The sequence below is a fragment of the Sitophilus oryzae genome, unplaced genomic scaffold (assembly GCF_002938485.1).
Source record: "Sitophilus oryzae breed Bouriz unplaced genomic scaffold, Soryzae_2.0 scaffold_360_pilon_pilon, whole genome shotgun sequence".
In the NCBI taxonomy this organism is placed as follows: Eukaryota; Metazoa; Arthropoda; class Insecta; order Coleoptera; family Curculionidae; genus Sitophilus; species Sitophilus oryzae.
The window spans coordinates 181,198-203,537 of record NW_022146930.1 but is presented as its reverse complement, the minus strand read 5'-3'; the positions used below and the strand labels follow the sequence as shown (position 1 = coordinate 203,537).

The 22,340-nt window shown below is 33.2% G+C and overlaps 2 protein-coding genes across 6 annotated transcripts in view; one reads left to right on the top strand and one right to left on the bottom strand.

Annotated features, from left to right (window-relative positions):
* The window catches only part of LOC115885080, a 28,970-nt gene extending 18,990 nt beyond the window's left edge, over positions 1–9,980 (top strand). For both annotated transcript variants that reach the window (XM_030903851.1, XM_030903852.1), the window contains exons 2-5: positions 7,406–7,555; positions 8,805–9,004; positions 9,166–9,387; positions 9,451–9,980. In XM_030903851.1, the coding sequence (XP_030759711.1) occupies positions 7,407–7,555; positions 8,805–9,004; positions 9,166–9,387; positions 9,451–9,872 (993 nt within the window). In that variant the 5' untranslated portion in view covers position 7,406 and the 3' untranslated portion in view covers positions 9,873–9,980. The remainder of the gene's footprint in view (positions 1–7,405; positions 7,556–8,804; positions 9,005–9,165; positions 9,388–9,450) is intronic.
* Positions 1–22,340, bottom strand: part of LOC115885079 (probable G-protein coupled receptor CG31760) — a 204,491-nt gene that overhangs the window by 121,402 nt on the left and 60,749 nt on the right. For all 4 annotated transcript variants that reach the window (XM_030903849.1, XM_030903847.1, XM_030903848.1 and 1 more), the window contains one exon: positions 14,643–14,829. In XM_030903849.1, coding sequence (XP_030759709.1) covers positions 14,643–14,829 — 187 coding nt within the window. The remainder of the gene's footprint in view (positions 1–14,642; positions 14,830–22,340) is intronic.

Below are 22,340 nucleotides of genomic sequence, written 5' to 3'. Positions count from 1 at the left end.
CAACTCAACAGAATAACAATTTTGAAACCAATTAGCAGGACCATGGCAAGACGCACGTCTTTATAGCTTTCTTTCTTTATTATGTCTGCTTTATATGAAAAAGAAAGAGGTAGGTATAAAACGTATCGTAAGACATTATCGCACATTCTGGCTGGCGGGATATTTAAATTAGCCATTATTAGTAGTATTCTTTCATTCTGAAACTGAAAATTTTCACTTAAACTGATTTATTCCAGAAGATACAAGATTCCAACAAGATAAAGGGAACGTGATGTAGGGAATAAATCAGTGTAAGTGAAAATTTGCAGTTTCTTTCAGAACGAAAGAATACTACTATTATAAGGGAAATTATAAAAAAAAAGCAAAAATTGTACTGTTTAACATATTTATTTATACATAAAAATAAATAAACTTTTTATAATATAATAACAAAAAATAACAGTGTTTATTCCACCCACCTACCAATTTTAAATGCAGAAGAACTGACTGTTGCAGGAAACGATCGGCCATTTTTTTAAAGGGCATTAAAAATCTCATTTTCGAAAAAACTGCCTAATTGCAATAACAAAGTAAATATCCAAGCAAAGAAGACTTTACGAGAATCATGATCCTGAACCATTTTCAAGTCCAGTTTTAATCCTAAAACAAAAGTAAAATAGGTATATTAATAAAGTTTCTGGTTACTATAAACCAGCTATAAACTACCTACCCAAAAAATGAAAAAAAATAATTGTCTTAATTTGTTATGTTAAGAGAGGTTCCAAATATTTTTGACACTACTACTTCTACTTTTTTCTTAATAAGATGATAAATATAACTACTTACTTTTATTTTACCGGGTGTCTTTAACATATCTATCAGAGAAAGGGGGCACCAATACATATAAAAAATAGATGATACTGACTCCTGCAGCAAATAAAATAACAAATAGTATAACCTAAAATTATAAGTAACAAAATATAAATACCTATTTGGAACAAAGGAATTTGTTCCCTATTCATATTCATAAGTCAATAAAATGGAGAGTTTAGAAAAAAAGGTAAATCGCTAAAAAAAATTAACAAACATGACGAATTGTCGTGATGTTGTCATCTTGGTTGTCATTTGTCATGATGACGAAAACAAAAGGCGATTGTTCTAATTTCTATTTAGAAATTACCTTTTATATGGCTGCTTCTTTCTCTCTTGTTATATTAGAATGAGATAGTGGGCCCAATAGACGCAATGCGCAGATCAACATAAATAGAACGAAATTTTGCGTTCTGAGTTGCGCTACGGGAACGTTGTCCCTCTCTTTGCCATTTAATTTGCCTGTCTCCATAGATAAATGAAACAAGTTTAGATTGGAAAGTACCCATAAGGATAATGTAAACACTATTTGGCGCTATTCTTGCAACGGTCGCGACCCAAAACATTTGAAAAGTTCGGAGCGGTTCGGCTTTTTCCGGAATTATATCGCCAAATATTGTTTATTCAAATTTATTATTATTTGCTTTTAATTTTATAAATAAAATACAGTATGTTGCATACAAGAAACTTTATTTTATATAAGGATATGTATGAAATACCTATGAAACATTGGAAACCGACGTTATGCCACGATCCACGATGGTTTTGCAGTTCACAGTTCACAGCACAGCTTTTTAAGTTCTTAGTGCCACTTTTTTACAATTATCACCAGTTGGAGTAAATAAAACTTGAATTAAACTCTTAATTCATTCATAAAACTCGAATTAAACAACAAGATAGAAATAATTACTTTGAAAATGGACGTTATAAACACTTTTCGGAATTTCTTTAATGAGAGCGGTTTAGATTTTGACAGATTTTATGATTTTTGAAGATTCTGACTTTGACAAGAGAAAATTATTTCTGTTTTTGTTTGCCGTTGTTCTTGGCGATCGCTATAGCAGCGCCAGATCGCATATAACGGTCGCGACCCAAAATAATTTCGCGACCTAAAATTTTTACGGGCTTTCCTATCTAAACTTGTTGCATTTATCTATGCCAATCTCTTTTTATTTGTTTGTCTATGTTTTAACAGTTGCTATGGAAAAAAGTAATAAAATATAGTGTAATATTTTTTTTTAATTAAGGAAAAATATATGTAAAATTACTCTGAGCTATAATAATTATAACCAGCTTCTCGGCTTACGATCATTTACATAAAACATATGTATATATTCGCTTATTTTATGTATCAAGTTCTTAGCTCAACTGGAGTCTACTTCCCGTCAAAAAATGTCAGATTTATAACCAAGTCGTTACTTCCCAGACGATAAAGACAAATCGTTCCACATTTTCTTTCAGATTTAAACAGGAAAAAATACGATCCTGATATGATGGCAGATGGCACACAACTTCCTTCAGTCGGCCTTTATTGGTGGAACAATTTCAGACAAACGCCACGGAAAACTTCAAAAAATACTCAAGAAAATCGTTCTTCTCGATTTTCCTTTAGGCGTGTTGTTTCTCAAACTGCCGTTTTACATTAGCGAATAAATGTGGCTCTGCATGTTGTCTTTGAGTCCTTTAAAAGAATTTGAAATCTTTGAATAAAAAGATTAAGGGAGATAGATTATAATCATCATCATGTTCAGCTTATTCAACCATTTCCAATTATGGTGTAGCCCAAAGACTGTATATATTCTAAAGGACTGTTCGATCGCGTCAAATCGCCGTGGATGCTTACGTCACGCAGGGACCAGCGCTCCAGTGCGGCGCACGGTGGAAAGACACAATATAAAATGTTGGACATTGACTTAAAAATAAAATTTTAAATTAAATAATTTTGGTAGAAGATTTTAATTACTTAAAGTCCAGACCGTTATATTTTATCCAACTCAAAAAAATATTTTTAATTATATGTCTGTTTGAAAAGTTTCAAATGAAGATATTACACTGACTTAATTATGGTATTCATTTCTTGTGAAACAACCTAGTTTTATAAAAAGTGGCAAAGACATTAATAATTTTTTAACCATACATATATTAGTGCAAACGATTGTTTTCACTTTAAAATAAAAGATATATATAGTCACAAAAGTTTGGGAGAACAATTATTGTATATAAGAGATACATAAACATTTTTTGCTACTAAATACTAGATTTAGTAGCAAAAAATATGTATGTAGAAAAATAAAAATGGCCAAAGTTGGCCAATACTTTATATATGTCACAAGGTAGATTAAGCCTTTCTAATAACGAAACTAATTTAATATCTTGCCCCAGCTTGCCCCCCTCTAAAAATTTCCATTTAATATATTACTAATACATGCTATACTAAAATCAAAAACCTTTTCAATTCCAATAAATCAAATTATCTTTATCAAGAGTCAAATTATCTTTATTTTCTTATAAATTTATTAATATTTAATTATTAATTGGATAAATACAAAATGACGCTTAAATCAAAAACAGATACAGGGTGCTACAAATATATGGAAAACTTATAAACTATTGGAAAAAGAAAAAGGGTTAAAGTGCAGCGTTGAGCTTTTTTGTTTGTGTTAAAAATATTCTAGTGCGTAGATTTACTGTTATATTCTTTGCTTATAATAAAGTTAGTGTACAGGGTGTCCCACTAAGAATAGCTCTCGGCTATATCTCGGAAAGTATTAGCCGTGAGGCCTGCGGAAAAAAATATTCATAACTAAAGAGGCTATGAGAAATTGCTGGAAATTATTTTCAAGTTTGTAGAATGGCCGCTAGAGGGTGCAACTGCTATAGAAAAATAAGAAAATGGAGTTTTTACACAATTTTGCCTAGATAAGTGGTACTATAAATAATAGCTTCATAATCTTCAGTAAATTCTGAATATTATTTGTTAGAACCATTTTCCCCTACCTACCAAAATAAAGTGGTGGGGGAAGGTTAGATCTGTTTTTATTTAAATATTAATAACTCCGGACTGAATGGACAGAATCCAACTAACGGGGGCTCGTTTAAAAGAGCGTTTCTTACTCTATATTATACCATATAAACAATAATAGTAAGCTTTTGAACGTAGACGCTAGGGGGCGCTGTCTTACAATTTAACAAACATTGCGCGTTTTTTCAAAAAAATTAAATGCGATGGTATATGTAATTTTAGCTGACAGTAAAGAGTAACGAAAGCTTAAAAAATCAGTGAAAACCGCATCTTGATATCTTCTTTCAAACCGAAGATATTAGCAAAATTATATTAAATAGGAAAATATAAGCAGTATACACAATATACACATAAATATATGCGTCATATTTTTATTACAGTTGAGGGTTGGACCCTTTGGTGTTACACAGCAAAATAAAAACACTAAATCACCACAATACACCAAAACACTTTCACTTTTACACTGGACGCGCGTTTCGCTAACCATGTTAGCATCATCAGCAGATGATTATAAAAAACTATATTTTTATAATACGGTATCAGTAGTCCTAGATTTCAGTGGTAAAATCTAAAGATATTTCTTTTTAAAAGAATCAAAACTAAAGCATTTCACGACATTTTGGCAAAGTTTATTAGCATTTAAAAATTCTAAGATTTTTCCAAAACATACTATATTTTTAGGTCACCCTGTAGATGGCTTGTAATGAGTCAACCACTTTCTTTCATTAAAATTTAAAATTGTTCTGTTTATACATTATTACGGTATATAAAAATCATTTTTTCGTCCTTTGGATTAAAAGTGTTGAGAAGAAAACCTCATGTCCAACCGCTCCCATAAGCTCGTTCCACTGTGCGGCGGATGGTTATTCTAGCGGGACAAAATCTCAGGAGCGATGTTTGGGACTTAAAATCTAAGAACATAGCAAATGGTCTAATATATGGCAACCGTTTGGTTAAATTTATTTATTTATTAACAACTTAATTTATGAATAAATAAATACAAGATAATAAAACTATGATATTATTCGTACATGACACACAAAAAGCGTACTGTAAACTATTGCCAAATACATAAAATTATGATATTAATCTATTTTATTTTAAAAATAATAAAAAAGATAGATATTTTAATTTTAATTTTAACACTCGGTAATTGTAAATTCATATACCGGGTGTTGCATCGTCGGACGGGACATAGGAAATCCCATGTAAATTTTATTGGGGTCAATTATTGGCTTCCCTAATTATTTTAGAGAATAATTCTATTTAAGTTTATTGAAGAGCACTAAAACCCACATTCAAAAGAATAACTTAGATATTTTTGATTAGCTCGTTTACGAGTTATCGCCGATTTCTTTTTAAATATTTCTCCTTTCTTATGGCCCTGTATTTACTTATGAGCACCAGTCAAGGTAAAAAATAATTGTCAAATGAAGTTGTCATTTCAGAAATTTACCTATTTAGTGCTTTATTATTATTGAAAACTCATTCCTACATCGAAAATCTTAAAGATGTATTTATAAATACAAATTAATATGAATTAAAGTAAAATAAAATAATCAATTACAAGGTTAATTATAGTATTATTACAATATTCAATAACTTATTAATTTAGGTACTATTATGACAACTTCATTTGACAGTTATATTTTACCTTGATTGGTGCTCATAAGTAAATACAGGGCCATAAGAAAGGAGAAATATTTAAAAAGAAATCGGCGATAACTCGGAAACGAACTAATCAAAAATATCTAAAGTTATTCTTTTGAATGTGGGTTTTAGTGCTCTTCAATAAACCTAAATAGAATTATTCTCTAAAATAATTAGGGAGCCAATAATTGACCCCAATAAAATTTACATGGGATTTCCTATGTCCCGCTCGACGATGCAACACCCGGTATAGTAAGAATCTAAACTTTTATTAAAACTGGTAATAATCATTTAGTTTTATTATAAATTATCAGAAAGTAAAAAAAAAGCTTTATCGTCATATGCTTTATTTAACTAGAACATCATTTGGATGGAGTTAGGATGGACATTATTTTAATTCCCTCTTTTCAATTTTTTTACTCCAGATTTTGCAACCTTAGTTACTTATACAGTAGTAGTTGAATCATATTTATTCAGATGGCGTAATTTTGTTGACATTGTAATAAAAATTTAGACGTAATTAGAACAGATGTAAACAACATTACATGGTCGTTATCTCAATTAAACTTACTATAATACAATTATTTACAGATTAAAGTAATATTAGATATAATCAGGAGTGGGAAATACGCAGAAAAATAAACAGTAATTTTAGTAGTTAACAATCTGTAGTAAAACACTGATTGAGTTTAGATTTTGATGTGCTATTGCCAGAATAATTTAAATATTTTGAGAAAATGTTTTAGTTTAAATTTCAAAAAAAATATCTAAAATATTTTATTAAGTTGATTTAAGGAGCATATAGGCATCTGTTTCTAAGGAGCTAAACTCGTCAGTGGCTAGAACTGTTTATTATGCACTTTTTGAGTCGCACCTCAGATATGCCCTTCCATTCTGGGGTACGTGTTGTGCGACTCAATTTGACCGTATTTTGAAGCTCCAGAAAAGAGCTGTTTGATATTCACTGCGACTAAACAGCAGAACTTATTGCCAGGACTTTTTTTAAAAAATTAAAATATTAACTCTTCCTTTCTTATTTATATTCGAATCCGTTTGCCTAATACGTAAGCATGTATGAGCTTTTCAAGAAAGACCATCTCACACTTATCCACTCAGGAACGCGGAGCAAGATCTTTATCTACCCACCCCACGCTCAGAGTTAGTTAAAAGTTCAATATTATACAACTCGAAAAAAATGCACAATCACCTGCCATTTGAAATCAAATCCATAACATAATTTTCTACATTTTGCAAAGCATTGAAATCTTATTTACTAGACGAGGCTTTCTACGCCGTAAATGACTTATATTTTGATAATCGACTTTGATCTTGTAAACACTGGTCTAATATTTGCTATTACTATATTTACTATAAACTTACTAAATATTTTTGAATCTTATTTTTATTTTTTTATTCTTTGACATTGTAAACATTTATAAAAGTTTATTTTAAACAATAAGACTGACAATATAATTTGTATACTTGTTTTCTATTCTCTTTTATTTATTTACTTTACCTTTGACTACAAAATATAAAAAAAATTGAGAATAAAGGCCATTTATTTATTTATTTATAACTATATTGCAATTTAGAGATATCAACTACTAAACTAAAAATCTTCATAGGTGTGGCATATTAAATCTATAAATTCATATTATTTACGAACATATAGTAACAAATTCGTTAAAAAATAAAACTTAGTTAAAGCTAAAGCTGGATTAGTCAACTCCAATAGCACTAAAGGAGCATAAATAATATTTTATCTTTTCTCTGAAAAAAAAAACAGAAAAATAAATTCCCAGTTACTTTTAAATGGATGTTTTAAATATTTTTATTTCTTCCAAAGACTTTTTTTTAATATTCTTATTTTCTTTTTATTTTTAGCATGGACAAGATACAAATTCCGTTCTCGTTTCTTCGAGAAAATCCTTGTTCTTATTGCGGACAACAAATATCAGGGGGCCAAGTTTTTCTTTTGCCAGACGGAAATATACTGTGCGAACGATGCAAGAATTCGAAAAGACCTTTTTGCAGGTAAATATCAGTATTACATATGTGGTGGTAAATAAAATACCTCATTGTTTTATTAGGAGTAGACATGACACTTTTTGGGGCGACTCTGTACGTTTCACGTTACAGGCTAAGCCCAAAACGTACAATTTAAACTTGATTTTCATGCATCCGTTATCCGACGGTAATTTTATTGGTTGAATTTATTAAAGACTTCGATTGGTTAGAAAATTACGCATTTGATAAATTTGTTGCAATTTCATGCCTCCATTCATCCAATGTACGATTTGCTTGTGATTTTTGTCATTTTATATTTTTATTTCCATAACGATTTCGCTGTTTTACTTATAGTCTAAGAGCTAGCAAGGTTTTTTCGAGAGAGAATGTTAAGAAAGCTGGTTCTTTAATATATATTCTGCTATGCTCGAGAGTGCGTTCAGTACTGCGCATCATATCTGTATTCAGCATCTGTTCGCTACTGCGCATCACAAATTCGCTCTGTATTTCAGGAACTAAAGAAGCTAGGACAAACATATGTGTAGCATATTTAGTTTCATCAAAAAGTAACAAAGTTATGTGAAAATCACATCTCTACCCATAAACGGGAAATCCTATAAACCACACGAAAATACGATACCCTGTAGAGATATGATGCGCAGTAGTGAACCGAGTAGTTTATCGGCAGCCAGACGGCCCTCACTTTGGTCAGGAGAGCATAGCAAAAGATATATTAAAGAACAAGTTTTCCTAAAATTCTCGTTTTCCCGACGTTGCCAGCTTTTGTACTATTATATTTTTATTAAGGTTACATTAAATTTGTCAAAAAAGCGTCAAAACGTCCGTTATCGTACGATCTTTCTCCGTTGACGGGCTGAAGTAAAAAATTTACGGATGAAATGTGACGCAAAAACGCTATAACCAATCAGAGCGCCGTTAAACCATCGTATCAACGGATAACGGACGCATGAAAATCAAGCTTTACTCCGAATAGAACGTGCAAATTTTTCAAACGTTACAAATAAATTTTTAAACAATTTCAAAAAGTAATATCTTACAGTTGAGGGTTGGAACGTTTGGTGTTACAACAGCAAAATAAAACACTAATTCGCCAAAACACTTGCACTGGATGTGTGTTTCGCCAAACACGTTAGCATCATCAGCAGATGATTAAAACTAAACTAATATCTACAACTTGAGCGTTTATATATTTTGTTTGTAATTTTATCCCTTTTTTTTGGAAAATATTACAACGAAACTTTTTGTATTGTTTCAGAAACTTAGCTTACGAAGCCTTAGCCTCAAATTTTGTGTATCCCTGTATAAATTGGCAGAACCACTGTCCCAATGTGTCAGAATGGAAAGATGCCCCGTACCACATAAGTAAATGCAGTTACGGTGGCTGTTGCATCCTGTTTTTCGCCCATCCAGGTTCCTGTTTCAAAGGAAGAAGACGCTTTCCAGAGGAAAATCAAAGTAAGCATGTTAAACACTTCATAGTAACGTATTAGTCGTCAGTTTTAAATGTCTCTACATAGCGAAAAAAAACCTAGAATTCTTTTTAAAAAAAAACAAAAATATAAACCTAGATAATTTTCAAAATAATTGTGTGCTATACTATTTCAAATTTGTTTTAGGAATTGGTTTGCTACTTGTACCGGATAAAGTTTTGAGTTTCCTTACCTGCAAAATATGCAAAGCTTACCTCAACTGTGAACCTGTCTATTCTCAGTCACAAAATGAGAATATATGTTTTAGATGCGTGAGAAACAGCGGAAGACCACCAAACTCAGTGCGAAATCATGCATACGAAAATATAGCTACCCTGTTTATGTTTCCCTGTTCATTTAGGAGATATGGTAAGAAAATGCCTTGTCTGTAGATGATACTAGCACTAATTTATTTATTTTTTTCGTATTCAGGATGCGAAGAAATTCTTTACTTCGGTAAAGCTGCTTGGAAGCACGAATTCGAATGCCCCTGTAATCCTGCAACCGCTAAACCAATCCCCAGATTAGAAGAGAAAGAACCAGAAACACCAAGACAAACTCTCAGGCCAATCCAAACAGAAATTCCCCGAGCAATGTTCCAACCACTCAGACACAAACCACAAGCTCCCGCAATACCACAATCCAGACCAGTTTACCGAAACCCGTCTTCAGAAGAACCCCAACCACAAGGAGCAGTTTATCAAAACCAACCTCCACAAGAATTTCTGAAACATCGCATTACAGGACTCCTTACACACAACCTCCAGGACAAGTATATAGAAACTCTTCCCCAGAAGAAGCACAAGAAACACCAAGGTCTAGCGTTCAACCAAAACAGAAAAAGAAAGGATTAATTGTGACTCAAACAGGACAAATTTGGGCTACTTTGAGCCCTAATACACCTCTGATGGCGCCTCCACAACGACCAGGCGAGGAGGCAAACAAGGAAGTGATGGAATCGCTTAGAAAAAGACAAGGAAAACATAGAAGACACGTAAACGATATTGAGGGAGACATGAATAGAGGCGGAGCTTCAGATTCTGAATCGGTTTCGACCACAATGAGCCACACAGCTTTAACCACACCTGACCTGGTAGAATCGAGTTCAAAATCTTCAAGCTTCAATTACCTGGAAGACAATAACAGGCTACTTAACGGAAACATGATGCATAATAGACTGAACTCGGTAGATTCATACGAAAGTGATAAATACAGCGAAGCAGAACTCGCAGGACACTATCCAGTCATTCCAAGACACCAAAGAAACAACATTGGTCGTGTACCGAGTGCCCAAATCAGCCGGTACGATGCAGAGATAGCCAGTCATTTTCCCGGACTTTATAACCTGTCACAGAATAGAAATTCTGATACAGAAATGGCTGGGTTGCATAGGTGGGGTGGTCAAAGACAGCCCGTGGGGTATCACGAGGCCGAAATAGCTGGGCATTTCCCTATAATGTTACCCAGGAGGTTGAATAGTGGTATGGATTCGATAGAAAGAAGACAATCTGCTAGGGATGCGTTCTTGGGAAACAGTGCACTGATCAGTGAGTTGAAAGTAAGGCAAGACTTCATTAAGAGGAACCATTCGATCAAGGAACCAGTGCAACCAACGGTGCCCATGAGATATTAATAATTATTTTAACAGTATTTTAAGAGAAAAGAACTGAAATTTAATTTTTGAATTGTTTAAAACAATGCTTTTCTTTAAAAGGATTTTTATCTTAATTTTAAGTAATTTATTTTTAGAATTAGCTCATACTTTATATTATATCTGCAAGATATTTTTCGGTTTAGATCAATTTTAAGTACAATTATTATTTCTAACAACTATGAATGTTATTCGTATTGTTTTATATTTAATTTTTATAATAATTGTTCAATCATAATGAGTATGATTAGGTACATAATTCAAAACTGAGGAGAAACATGAACGAAATATTTTTTTTATTTTATGACTAATTCTTGTGCATATTAACTCATTATTTGTTTTTGTATATAAATTGTATTAATAAATATAATATTAAATGCATGTTGTTTTGGAAGTCAAAAAAATATACCTTTAATGAATTTTTAAATCCATCTATTTCTTAATGGATTAATATACAGGCTGGTCCAAAGTGTATTTCTGTATTCTACAGATTAAAATAAGTTAAAAAGTTCTTATAAATGTATGTCCTAAAATGCTTAGTTTCGGAGATACAGGGTGTAGAAATTTCATTTTTATTTCGATTTTTTCCACATAATTTATGAAGCAACGTAAATATTTGAATAAAAATTGGTGTATGGGAGTTTTTTTACATGAGAAATTTGAGTTTGATGTCAATATGTCTCCTACTTGTAGAGGGCTACTTGTATAAAACTACCGAGAAAAAAATATACATCTACGACATTTTTTACGTAAAAAAAGTTCCTTGGATAAAATCGCTACGAGTAAAGCTTAATTTTCATGCATCCGTTATCCGACGACACGTTGATACGATATTAATTTTATTGGTTGAATTTAGACACTTCGATTGGTTAAAAACGGTTAACCAATCGAAGCCTTTAAATTCAACCAATAAAATTAATATCGTATCATCGTATCGTCGGACAACGGATGCATGAAAATCGACACTTCGATTGGTTAAAAACGGTTAACCAATCGAAGCCTTTAAATTCAACCAATAAAATTAATATCGTATCATCGTATCGTCGGACAACGGATGCATGAAAATCAAGCTTAATGGTTCTCGAGATATTTGGAATCGAAATTATCAATACCTGTCATCATTGACATAAATTAAACATGTTGACTAAACAGTTATTAGACTGAAATCTTCTTCTTCTTCTTCCTTCTTCATACTAGGCGAATCGCCTATTTGGTTTCGTCGTCTCTACCGGTTAGACTGACAAGTTGTCGCTCCATCGTTTTCGTGGACGTCCTAAGCTTCTGCGACCTAGCGGTGATTTGTCGCGTGCAACTCTCACTATCCTTCTGTTGTCCATTCTGCTGATATGCTCGTTCCATTCTTCCTTTCTGCTTAGTACCCACTCATTTACATTTTCCACCTTGCACGCTCTTCTTATGCTTTCATTTCTGTCCCCGTCCAGAAGCGTCTTTCCAGCTATTCTGCGTAGTACTCTCATTTCGGTTGTTTCTAGTAGTTGTTTAGTTTTCGCTGTATCAGGTCGAGTTTCTGCAGTGTATGTCATTATTGGTCGTACCGTTGCCTTGTAAATTCTCGCTTTAGTCTCCACCTCAATGTTTTTATTTCGCCATACTGTATCATTCAGGCATCCTGCTATTCTGGTTGCCTTCGATGATCACCATATCCTGAGATTTCTATGCCTACATACTTAAACTTTGCCCTCGACTTCCAGTTTGCATCTTAGTGGTACTTTTGATGTCGTCATGCATTTAGTTTTCTGGGTCGATATTATCATATTAAGTGATTTGGCAGTGCAATTAAATCGATGTAATAAGCGCTGTAGATCGTTCTCATTTTCAGCTACCAATACGGCGTCTTCGGCATAGCATAGAATAGTAACTTCCTGGTCGCCCATACTGTATCACTTCAGTAAACGTACATTTCCTATTATTTCGTCCATAATGATGTTGAAAAGAAGAGGGCTCAGGGAGTCACCTTGTCGGATACCACAGCCTACATTTATTGGTTCGGTCAGGACCCCGTTAATTTTAGCTTGAATTTGGTTCGCTTCATATGTTTTGTATGGTTTTAACGAGGTTGTGTGGGATTTGCCTATTGTAAAGAAGGTGTACAACGTCTCTTAGCTGCACACGGTCGAACGCTTTTTCTAAATCAATAAAACACATATACGCTGGTTTGTTATATTCGATTGATTTTTCTGTTATCTGTCTTATGACAAAAACTGCGTCTGTACATGATCTGCCCGATCTGAAACCTTGCTGTTCATCTGCTAAGCATGTTAAGTCGTTTATTTTGGTTGTTATCACTTTTGTCGTAAGTTTTAGTGTGCTGCTTAGAAGATTTATGCCCCTATAGTTTGAGGGCAGCTTCGTATCTCCTCTTTTAAACATCAAGATAGTGGTGCTGGTTCGCCATTCATCGGGTATCCTGTGTTGGTAAAGAATTTTTTGAATCAGGGATGTTAGCTGCTCTATGAGACTTTGGCTGCCATATGTAAGTAATTCGTTTGGGATATCATCTTGCCCTGGGCTCTTCCTATTCTTTAGCTTTCGAAGGGTTGTAATTATATCGGCTGCCTCAATCTGTACGTTGTCGTTGGTCATTATTTCGGGTGTATTTAGTTCAACCTCTATCTCTTCTGATTTGTATAGTTCTGACAAATAATCAATCCAAGATTCCCTTGCTATGTGATTTGTTTCAACTAACTCGTTAATCTCTTTTCTTTGCGTTCCTATAAAGCGCCAAATTTGTTTTTGAAGTCCGTAGAAGTCACTCTCCATTCGTTTAGAGAAAATTTCCCAATGTTGGTTTTTTGTTTGTCTTACTAGTGCTGTTGTCTCGTTTCGGATTCGTCTATATGTTTCGAATGATTCTCGTGTGCGTAATGTTCTGTAGTTGAGGTATGCTATTTTTTTCTCTCTACATTTTTCTTTAATTTCTGGACGGAACCACGGAGTTTTATTTATTTTGGTGCTATTATTTCTTTTTATAGACCGGGTGCCTAAAGCTTCACATGCGGCCTCTTTGATGTTGTTCTTTAGTTTTTCCCAGGAGGTATTTATGCTATCCTCTGCTTTTATTGGGTTTACTTGGATTTTCTCTGTCAGTCTTTTCTCATATAGTTGTTTAATCGACAAGTCCCATAGCGATTCGATGTTTATCTTAACTGAAATCATAAATTTAAAATGTTTTTGTGCCAAAAGTTTAACAGAAACTCGAGCAGAAGCTGTTTTTTTATCATTTTTTCGCAGAAAAATTTATGATTAATTTACAATTAAAAAAAAATTCCCAAATTTACTGTTTCAGTCAAATAACTATCTATTCAACGTTTTTAGTTTTTGTCAATAATGACATGTATTGACTATTTCCATTCTAAATATCTTGAGAACGGCTGCTAGTAACGATTTTTACCAAGAGACATTTTTTACGTAAAAAGTCACGGAAATGTATATTTTTTTACTCAGTACTTTTATACAGTTACGGACAAAAAGTTATTACTCTTCAAAACAGTTAAAACACATGTAGGTGGCGCCCCCTACAAATAGGACTCATATTGACATCAAAATCGAATTTGTCATGTCAAAAAACTTCCAGACACCAATTATCATCCAAATATCGACGTTACTTCAGAAATTATTTGGAAAAAATCGAAATAAAAATGAAACATCGAAATAAAAATGAAACTTCTACACCCTGTATCTCCGAAACTAAGCATTTTACGAAGTACATTTATACGAACTTTTTTACTTATTTTTATCTGCAGAATAAGCTGCCAAAGTTTCCGGAATACACTTCGGACCACCCTGTATATTAATATACAGGAATTAACGAGAATTAAGATGCCATATACAGGGTGAGTCTTAAATAAGTGCAAATATGTTTGGGGGGCAGAATATTGCAACCTCAGAAACACAGAAATTTTTTTCGGAATTTTTTTTTGAAAACTTGTGCAATTTTTAAGACTATACTCACCATTGTGATATGCCAGTCCCAAGTCCTGTAGAAGCGTGGCTGCCAAGTCTGCTTTTTGTCTGGCAGGTTCGAACCTCAGCGTGTCCAGAGGTACGCTGAGAGAACGAAAGGATTCGGTCACGCAAAGAGATCCCAAACTGTTGGTTGACACTTCGTGAATGATGTCCAAACTTGATTCGATGTCCTCCTGAAAAACGTCCATTTTTTATCAATTATTGTTTTTTTTTCAATTTAAATTTTTGATAATAAATTTTCAACCTTTACTCAGAAGCTCAAAATTAGTGAAATAAGTCAGTTGTTTCAATTAGAGTAGATGTTTGTACCTCTATTTTCAGTAATTTCGAGGTAAGCATTCAAAACGTAAAAATTAGAGGTAGAAATTACCAATTAGTAGAAAAACCCAAGTAGCATCTATCTGACTTCGAACTAAATCTGATCTGAAGCGACGTCAGACTTTGTGCAAATTTAGGTCGGGTGCTCGTGATACGACCTGTGACGTCGCTTTCCTATTAAAAGCGACGTCGTTGGATCCGAGTCGGTAAATCCAACGATCTGTCGACGTACAAAATAACAACGTACCATTTTTATTAATTTCCCAACGTCGTTCCCACGTTGGCTTGCACGACGTACATATACTTGAACTAGCCCGACGTCTATACCCGTTGTCCGAATAGGATACGTCTCACTGATAATACCTAAAGTAACGTCCAATTATATTTTGTTGTATTTTATGTTCATATTTATAACCTAATTTACGTATCTCTATTTATGTCCGTAAATACAACCCATTAAGTAGCATTTGCGACCTAATGAACATCATGAATATAACCTAATAAAAGTTTTTTTGTAAACAAACTTAAATTTTTATTATGCCTAAAAAAACACTAAAAAGGCATTTAGACATTCATCTACATTTTACAGAAAGAGGTCGAGGCTTTTGCAAAATAATAATAGTAGTAGTGATGTCTTGCCTCCACCCGTAAATGCTTTTTATCCGGAAGAGATGCTGTATTACACTGGTGCATCTTAATTTCATTTTTTAGCTTAGGACACCAGCAGACCCCATCCTCCTCCGAAGTGTGAGGTTAGGCTTAAAAAAGTGGCTGCCCATTTTTTTTAACGAGAAAACAAAAACTAAAATATAGTTGCACAAATCCACAAATCACTGATACGCAAAACGCAAAGTGAGGTAACGTGGCGTACGTTGGAATTATATACGTCATAATACGATTGCCGGTCGTCCGGTTTGATGACTTCGGTCGTGTGAGACGACTAATGTTGGAGACCCGGTCGGAATTGGTATATTGGTAGTTCATATTAAGTCGGACACAGAAATCCGCCATTCTTAACACGTATCCGATTGTCAGCCATTTTAAAATCGTTTTTTGTTTTTAAAATTTATATTCACATTTCGATTTCTAGTAGAATAATATTGATAAGGTTGAGTTTGGGGGGAACCACAGTACAGTTTTATGATTAAGCCAGCTAGAAAATCAAAAAAAATATTTTGCGAGTTACTTTTTTATAGATATTTTTATTTCATAAATCTACCTAATTTTGAAGGCGCTCGTTGTGTTCCGGAGTATTTTAATCAGATATATCAAGAAAGTGACTTCCGTTGACAAAACTGATGTCTGGATTAATGATTCAGAATTATTATAATATGAAATTAGATAGGCACTTATAGTTATATTCGGGGAGTGATTATGAATCCATTTGTAATTAGGTAGTTTGGTTAGGTTTTTATGTAATCTTGGTAGCGAACATGAAACCAAACGTAACATAAGTGCTTAGCGACGAATTTTAAGTGACTAAAATGCAACGTAATATGACGTTGGTAATTGGTAGAATTACATTCCGTATTAGGTCAGATACCGACGTCGAGGCGACCCGAATCTGTATTCCCCATTTAGGTGCAAATAAGGGTCGTCAGGCGGTCGAACCGACGTTGGTACCCGACGTCGGGTTTATAGAACGCGACGTATACCCGACGTTAGATAACGTCCAAATGCTACTTGGGAAGTTAATTTTGATTTGACAGTTTGGTTTCTTTTGACACTTTCGTTTTGTATTTTTGAGTTTTTGGTTTGATTGGAGTCCATTTCACTAGTCCAAAAAGTAGCAAAATAAGCGTTCGGCATTTAACGTTTTATGTAAAACTGGCTAGGTATTTTTACATAAATGTAGAAGGAAATTAAAGATAAAGGATCATACTACATCCGTATTGTAGCACATTTTTAGACAACTTCTTTATTTTTAAGATTTTGATGGTCAAACGTCAACAAAATATTCCTTATGTTTCGACTAAATTTTCTCGGAAATAAAGACATAATTTACAATACCGTTACAATACGGAACTAGATTGAAGTTTTGTGATATGTATGATTTCCCTATATGTAGTAGTGATGTTAATATTTCGGAAACTTTTGATTGTTGCAGGAAATTTCCGAAACTTTCGGAAATTTATGAAATTTTAGGAAATTTTACAATTTTACATATTTTTTGTTGATACAATGGTTGATACAATTAGATAGACATTTGATACCAACATGTAAGTGGAAAAAAAGAATAAACATAATACTAGTTGTTATATTTTTAATAAACAATACATAACTCCTAAAAGTCATAAACATAACATATAACAAAAATTATTTGGTAACATTTGTACTTTGTACATAAACCATGAACTATGACTATGAACTTAAAAAAAAAACAAAAAAGCACGAAATATAAATTTAAAAAACGTAAAACACAAATAACAGAATTATTCTATTCCGGAATACTTTCAGGCGCCGAGCTGGTCCCATCTTCATAGGGTATTATAGTAGTAGTAGTAGTAGTAGTAGTACTGTCTTCGTCAGTTTTTATTTCCAAATCAGGTATATTTGATGTATCATCTGGTTCTAAAGGATGGATCTCTACCTCTACGGGTTCTAGTGGTTCTGGAGGAGTTTCATGTTGTTGCATATCATGTTCCATATCCACTTTTTGTTTTTGTAGTAATAATTTATTACAGTTGAGGGATATTCTCCTTCACTAGTTGATAAATTAATTAGAAAACGTAGGTATAGGTTAATGGTTTCTGAAAATTCGACCTTAGAAAAGTGGAGAAAGATACGTCTAGATATTTTTCGATACCGTTTGATAGAGAGTTATCCCGTGGTCTAAAAGGAATTTTTAAGAATGTCAATTATAAACTTGTGTATAGTGCTAATAATAAATTACAACAATTATTAGGTAATCCAAAAGATAAAACACCTCCACTGGAAAGTTCGGGTATTTATGAAATTTCTTGTAAAGATTGTAATAAGAAATATGTTGGGCAAACTAGAAGATCAATATTAACTAGATTTAAAGAACATTTAGCTCAGATAAGATATGGTAGACCGGATAAATCTTGCGTTGCCGAACATATCGTTGATAATGAACATTGTATAGATCTTAATAATTTAAAATTAATTAAACAAGTCTCAAATTACAGGCAATTAGATGCATATGAAAGCATCAGAATTAATAAATGTAAAGATAGTATGAACAGAGTCAACGGTCCAATTCCTTCAAGTTCTTTGTTCCTACTACTCTAGTGGCGGTTAACTGTTACGCTCAGTTGGCTCTGACTCGGTTGGCTAGATTTTGCCACGCCCACTCGGTGCTCACTGAGCGAGTATATAAACGCTCAACTTATAGATTGTACTTTAGTTTATAATCATCTGCTGATGATGCTAACATGGTTAGCGAAACGCGCGTCCAGTGTAAAAGTAAAAGTGTTTTGGTGTATTGTGGTGATTTAGTGTTTTTATTTTGCAATAATTTATTGTTATGAGCTACGAACATTATTTTGCCGGCTCTTTGTGTAGTTAAGCAATTCCTTTTTTGTATGGATACAACTGTAAGTACTGAAACTTCTCTCAGTGGCTGCAGATGACGTTGGCAAAGACAGCAGAGCAACAGCTAAATATTTCAACTGAGTATTTTTACATATTGCTTGCCACCAACTTAGACAGTCTACATTTTTAACTGACATCCAAACGTAGTCGAGAGCCCATAAACCCGATTTGGCGCAATAATTTGTTACATCTGTAAAAATGGCTTCTTTATTATTGACAAACTGAGGATGTTTGTTGGTGATATTGTTGATAAATTCCATAGTGGCTATGTGTTCTTCATTGTTAAGGTGCTCTCCCAGGAAACAGAGGGGGCCAAGAGATTCGCGGCTAAATGCATTATTTTAAAAGCCATACGTCTTCTATTTTGTAAGGCGGAGAAGCATTCTTTTTCTTCTGATTTAAGAATAGGCATACTTGATACACTTTCGTTAAATTTTTGCTCAATGTCTTGAATTTTGAAAAGAAATTTCTTGTAAAATTCGGACTTTTGCGAATATTCGCGATTTTGGGACCGAATATTTCGGAAATTTCTGAAATTTCCTGCAAAATTCGAATGGAAATATTCGCTACCAACATCACTAATCTTAAGTGCTGTTAAGGAGGTGAGTTTCGTTGATGTAAATGATGATGCAAATAACTGTTCACTTATTTATAATTAATTCATTTTAGTTCCCTAAAATATTTTTATTCAAGCTTAATCACGTGACTAACAGTTTCTTTGGCATGATCTGTTTAAATTGTATTTAAAACCACTATTTATTCCACTAGATTCGAGGGTCTGAAGGAAGTTATAATCTTATATTTATTTATTTTTTAATAATAAAAATAAGAGAGATATAAGTAATAAGATATTAAACAAATCTGGTTTCCAATCTTTCTTAAATTATATGTGGCACTGAAAATCTTTGTTTATTAATATCTTAAGTGTAGGAAACACACACACACGCATCGGAGGGGATTAAAATCTGTGTGTTAAAACAGAGAGCAACTCTGACGTGACATTAATAAGATTGCCAAGTTACGGAAGCAGCTACTGGAAATACCCCTCCTTTTTGATAATGTAATAACCTTCCCTCCAAAATTTATATATATTTCATAACTATTTGGTTTTTGGATCAGACATTGTGTTGTAATAAATTATTTTTTTGTAGTGTTTTTCCGTGGTTGTCGCTCTTAGAAAATGTTTTAAACGTAAACTACACAATTTTGTACATAATAATTATTTAATAACAATAATATCAGATACACTACTAAAACACCAAATTAACACACATTGAAATAACCTAATTATTTTCGACAAGTTCTACTGCATGTTGCACAATCTTGCACTACTAACTATTTTACAGTCTTTTCTGGAAATCGCAATGTTCTGACACATTATCCTTCTAGAGTTACTACCCCTAATCAAAACCATTTGTGCAATAAATAATACATATCATAAAAAAGAAAGCTCAGAAAAACTACCCTCTGTAAAACCGTCTCAGATACTGGCTTTTGTCTTAGCCTTCCCCCCTCCCATAGAATCTACATCTATAATAATATAATAAATAAATAACGCTTTATTGCACAAAATTGTTCATGATTAAACATCAACAAAAAAGTCGTTTACCGCATATAGCTCTCCAGTAAGTATGATTTCAGAGCTTTGCGAAATGCGGAAAAGAACAAAAACGACTTGATATTCCAAGGCAGATGATTGTACATTTTTTTTGGCATTGTATGTACAGGGTGGGTCAAATTCGACGCTTTTAAATGGAAACACCCTTTTCTATAGGGGATAGACGAAAACTAATATCGGTGTCTGGAGCTCAATTTTTGTCAGAAACATGATGGTGAGATCCGCATTTCGATATCCGTTACCGTTTCGGAGTTACGGGGTGTTTTTAAAAAATGTGCATTTTTAACAAATCGCTGTAACTTTTTTGCTATGGAAAATTTTGTATTTCTATGAAAACATTTCCAAAGCAACTTTTTACGTAGAATTTAATGGTTTAAGTATAATTTTTTTAAAATTAATAATTTAAGAGTTATGAACAGAAAAACTGATTTTTTATTTGGGACACCCCCTATATTTTTAATTAACTGAGAAGAATTTAAAATTACCTTTCCAAAAATATAGCACACTTATATTTTGTTATAATCCCCTTCGAAATACAGAATTTTTAAAAGTTAGCCACTTTTAACTAGTAGGCTTTGAACCCCTTATTGGTGATATGCCCTTAATGGAACTCGAAAATATATTTTCCAGCAAGACGGCGCACCGCCTCTGAACACTGAAGTTATCAGCAAATTTTTGCAGCCAATTTCAAGAATAATTGGACAGCTAACCAAGATCCCAACCGTTGGCCGTCGAGGCCACCTGACTTAGTGCCCATGGATCTAATCCTATGGATATATTTGCGGAAGAATAAAGGTTCCTTATTGTTCCGTATAATCTAGACAAAAATTAAAAATACTTAACAGTTATGAGAGGATATCTTTCACCCCCACTGAGTTAATGAATTCCGCGAGAAATGTTCAAAAACTGCCCCGTCTGTCCATAACAGAAGACGGTCGATATGTCGAACACCTGTAGCAAAATCTCATGTCTTGGTTTGCTATTTATTTTTGTAGTTATTAGATATAGTTTAAATGTGTTGATGTTGGTTAAATATATTTTAAATTGTTATAAAATTCTGCATCTCTCATAGCAAATATTATTTTCGTTTTAATTGATGCTCACAGCTAGAATTTTTTTTTGCATTACAGCCGGTGCCGTTCAAAGCCTACTTATTTAAAGCGGGCGAATTTTTATATATTCTATATCACGAAGAGGAACCGAGCAAAATATCAAGTGTGTTATATTTTTGGAAAGGTAATTTTAAATTATTTTCAATAAATTAAAAATATACAGGGTGTCCCATATAAAAATCAAATTTTCTGTTGATAATTCTTAAATTATTAATTTTATAAAAAATTATACTTTAACCATTAAATTAATTCTACGTAAAAAGGTGCTTTGGAAATGTTTTCATAAAAATACAAAATTTTCCATAGCAAAAAAGTTACAGCGATTTGTTAAAAATGCATATTTTTGAAAAACACCCCGTAACTACGAAACGGTAACAGATATCGATATGCAGTTTTCACCATCATGTCTTTAACAAAAATTGAGCTCCAGACACCGATATTAGTTTTTGTCTGTCCCCTATAGGGTGTTTCGATTTAAAAGCGTCGAATTTGACCCACCCTGTACAGTATTGAGCCTTTAACTAGTTCTGAGCTTGGGGTTGGCAGATAAAGATCGTGCTCCGCATTCCTAAGTGGATAGTTGTGAGATGGCCTTTCGGGAATAGCAGATATGTGCTTGCGGATTAAGCAAACGGATTCAAAAATGAATAAAGAAGGAAGAGTCAGCATTTTGAAATTCTTAAAGAAATTCTGGCAGTGAGTTCTACTGTTCAGGCCCAATAAATATCGAACTGTTCTCTTTTGAAGTTTGAAAATACGATCAAATTTTGTTGCGCAGCAAGTACCCCAGAATGGAAGGGCATAACGAAGATGTGACTCAAAAAGGGAATAATTAGACTATTCTAGAGATTGATAAGTTAAGTTCCTTAGAAAATGATCTTAGCCCAAAACAGGCAGCGCTTAGTTTCTTTGATAAAGCTTCGATGTGCAAGTTCCATTTTAACGAGTTGTCTACAACAAGTCCTAAGAATTTCACAGAGTCCACGACGTCAATAGTGGTAAGTACAAAAGGTTATATAGTACTTTCATATGACAAAACTTTAGTTTTTGTTTAAATCTCTTTATTTTTTTTATTCAAAAC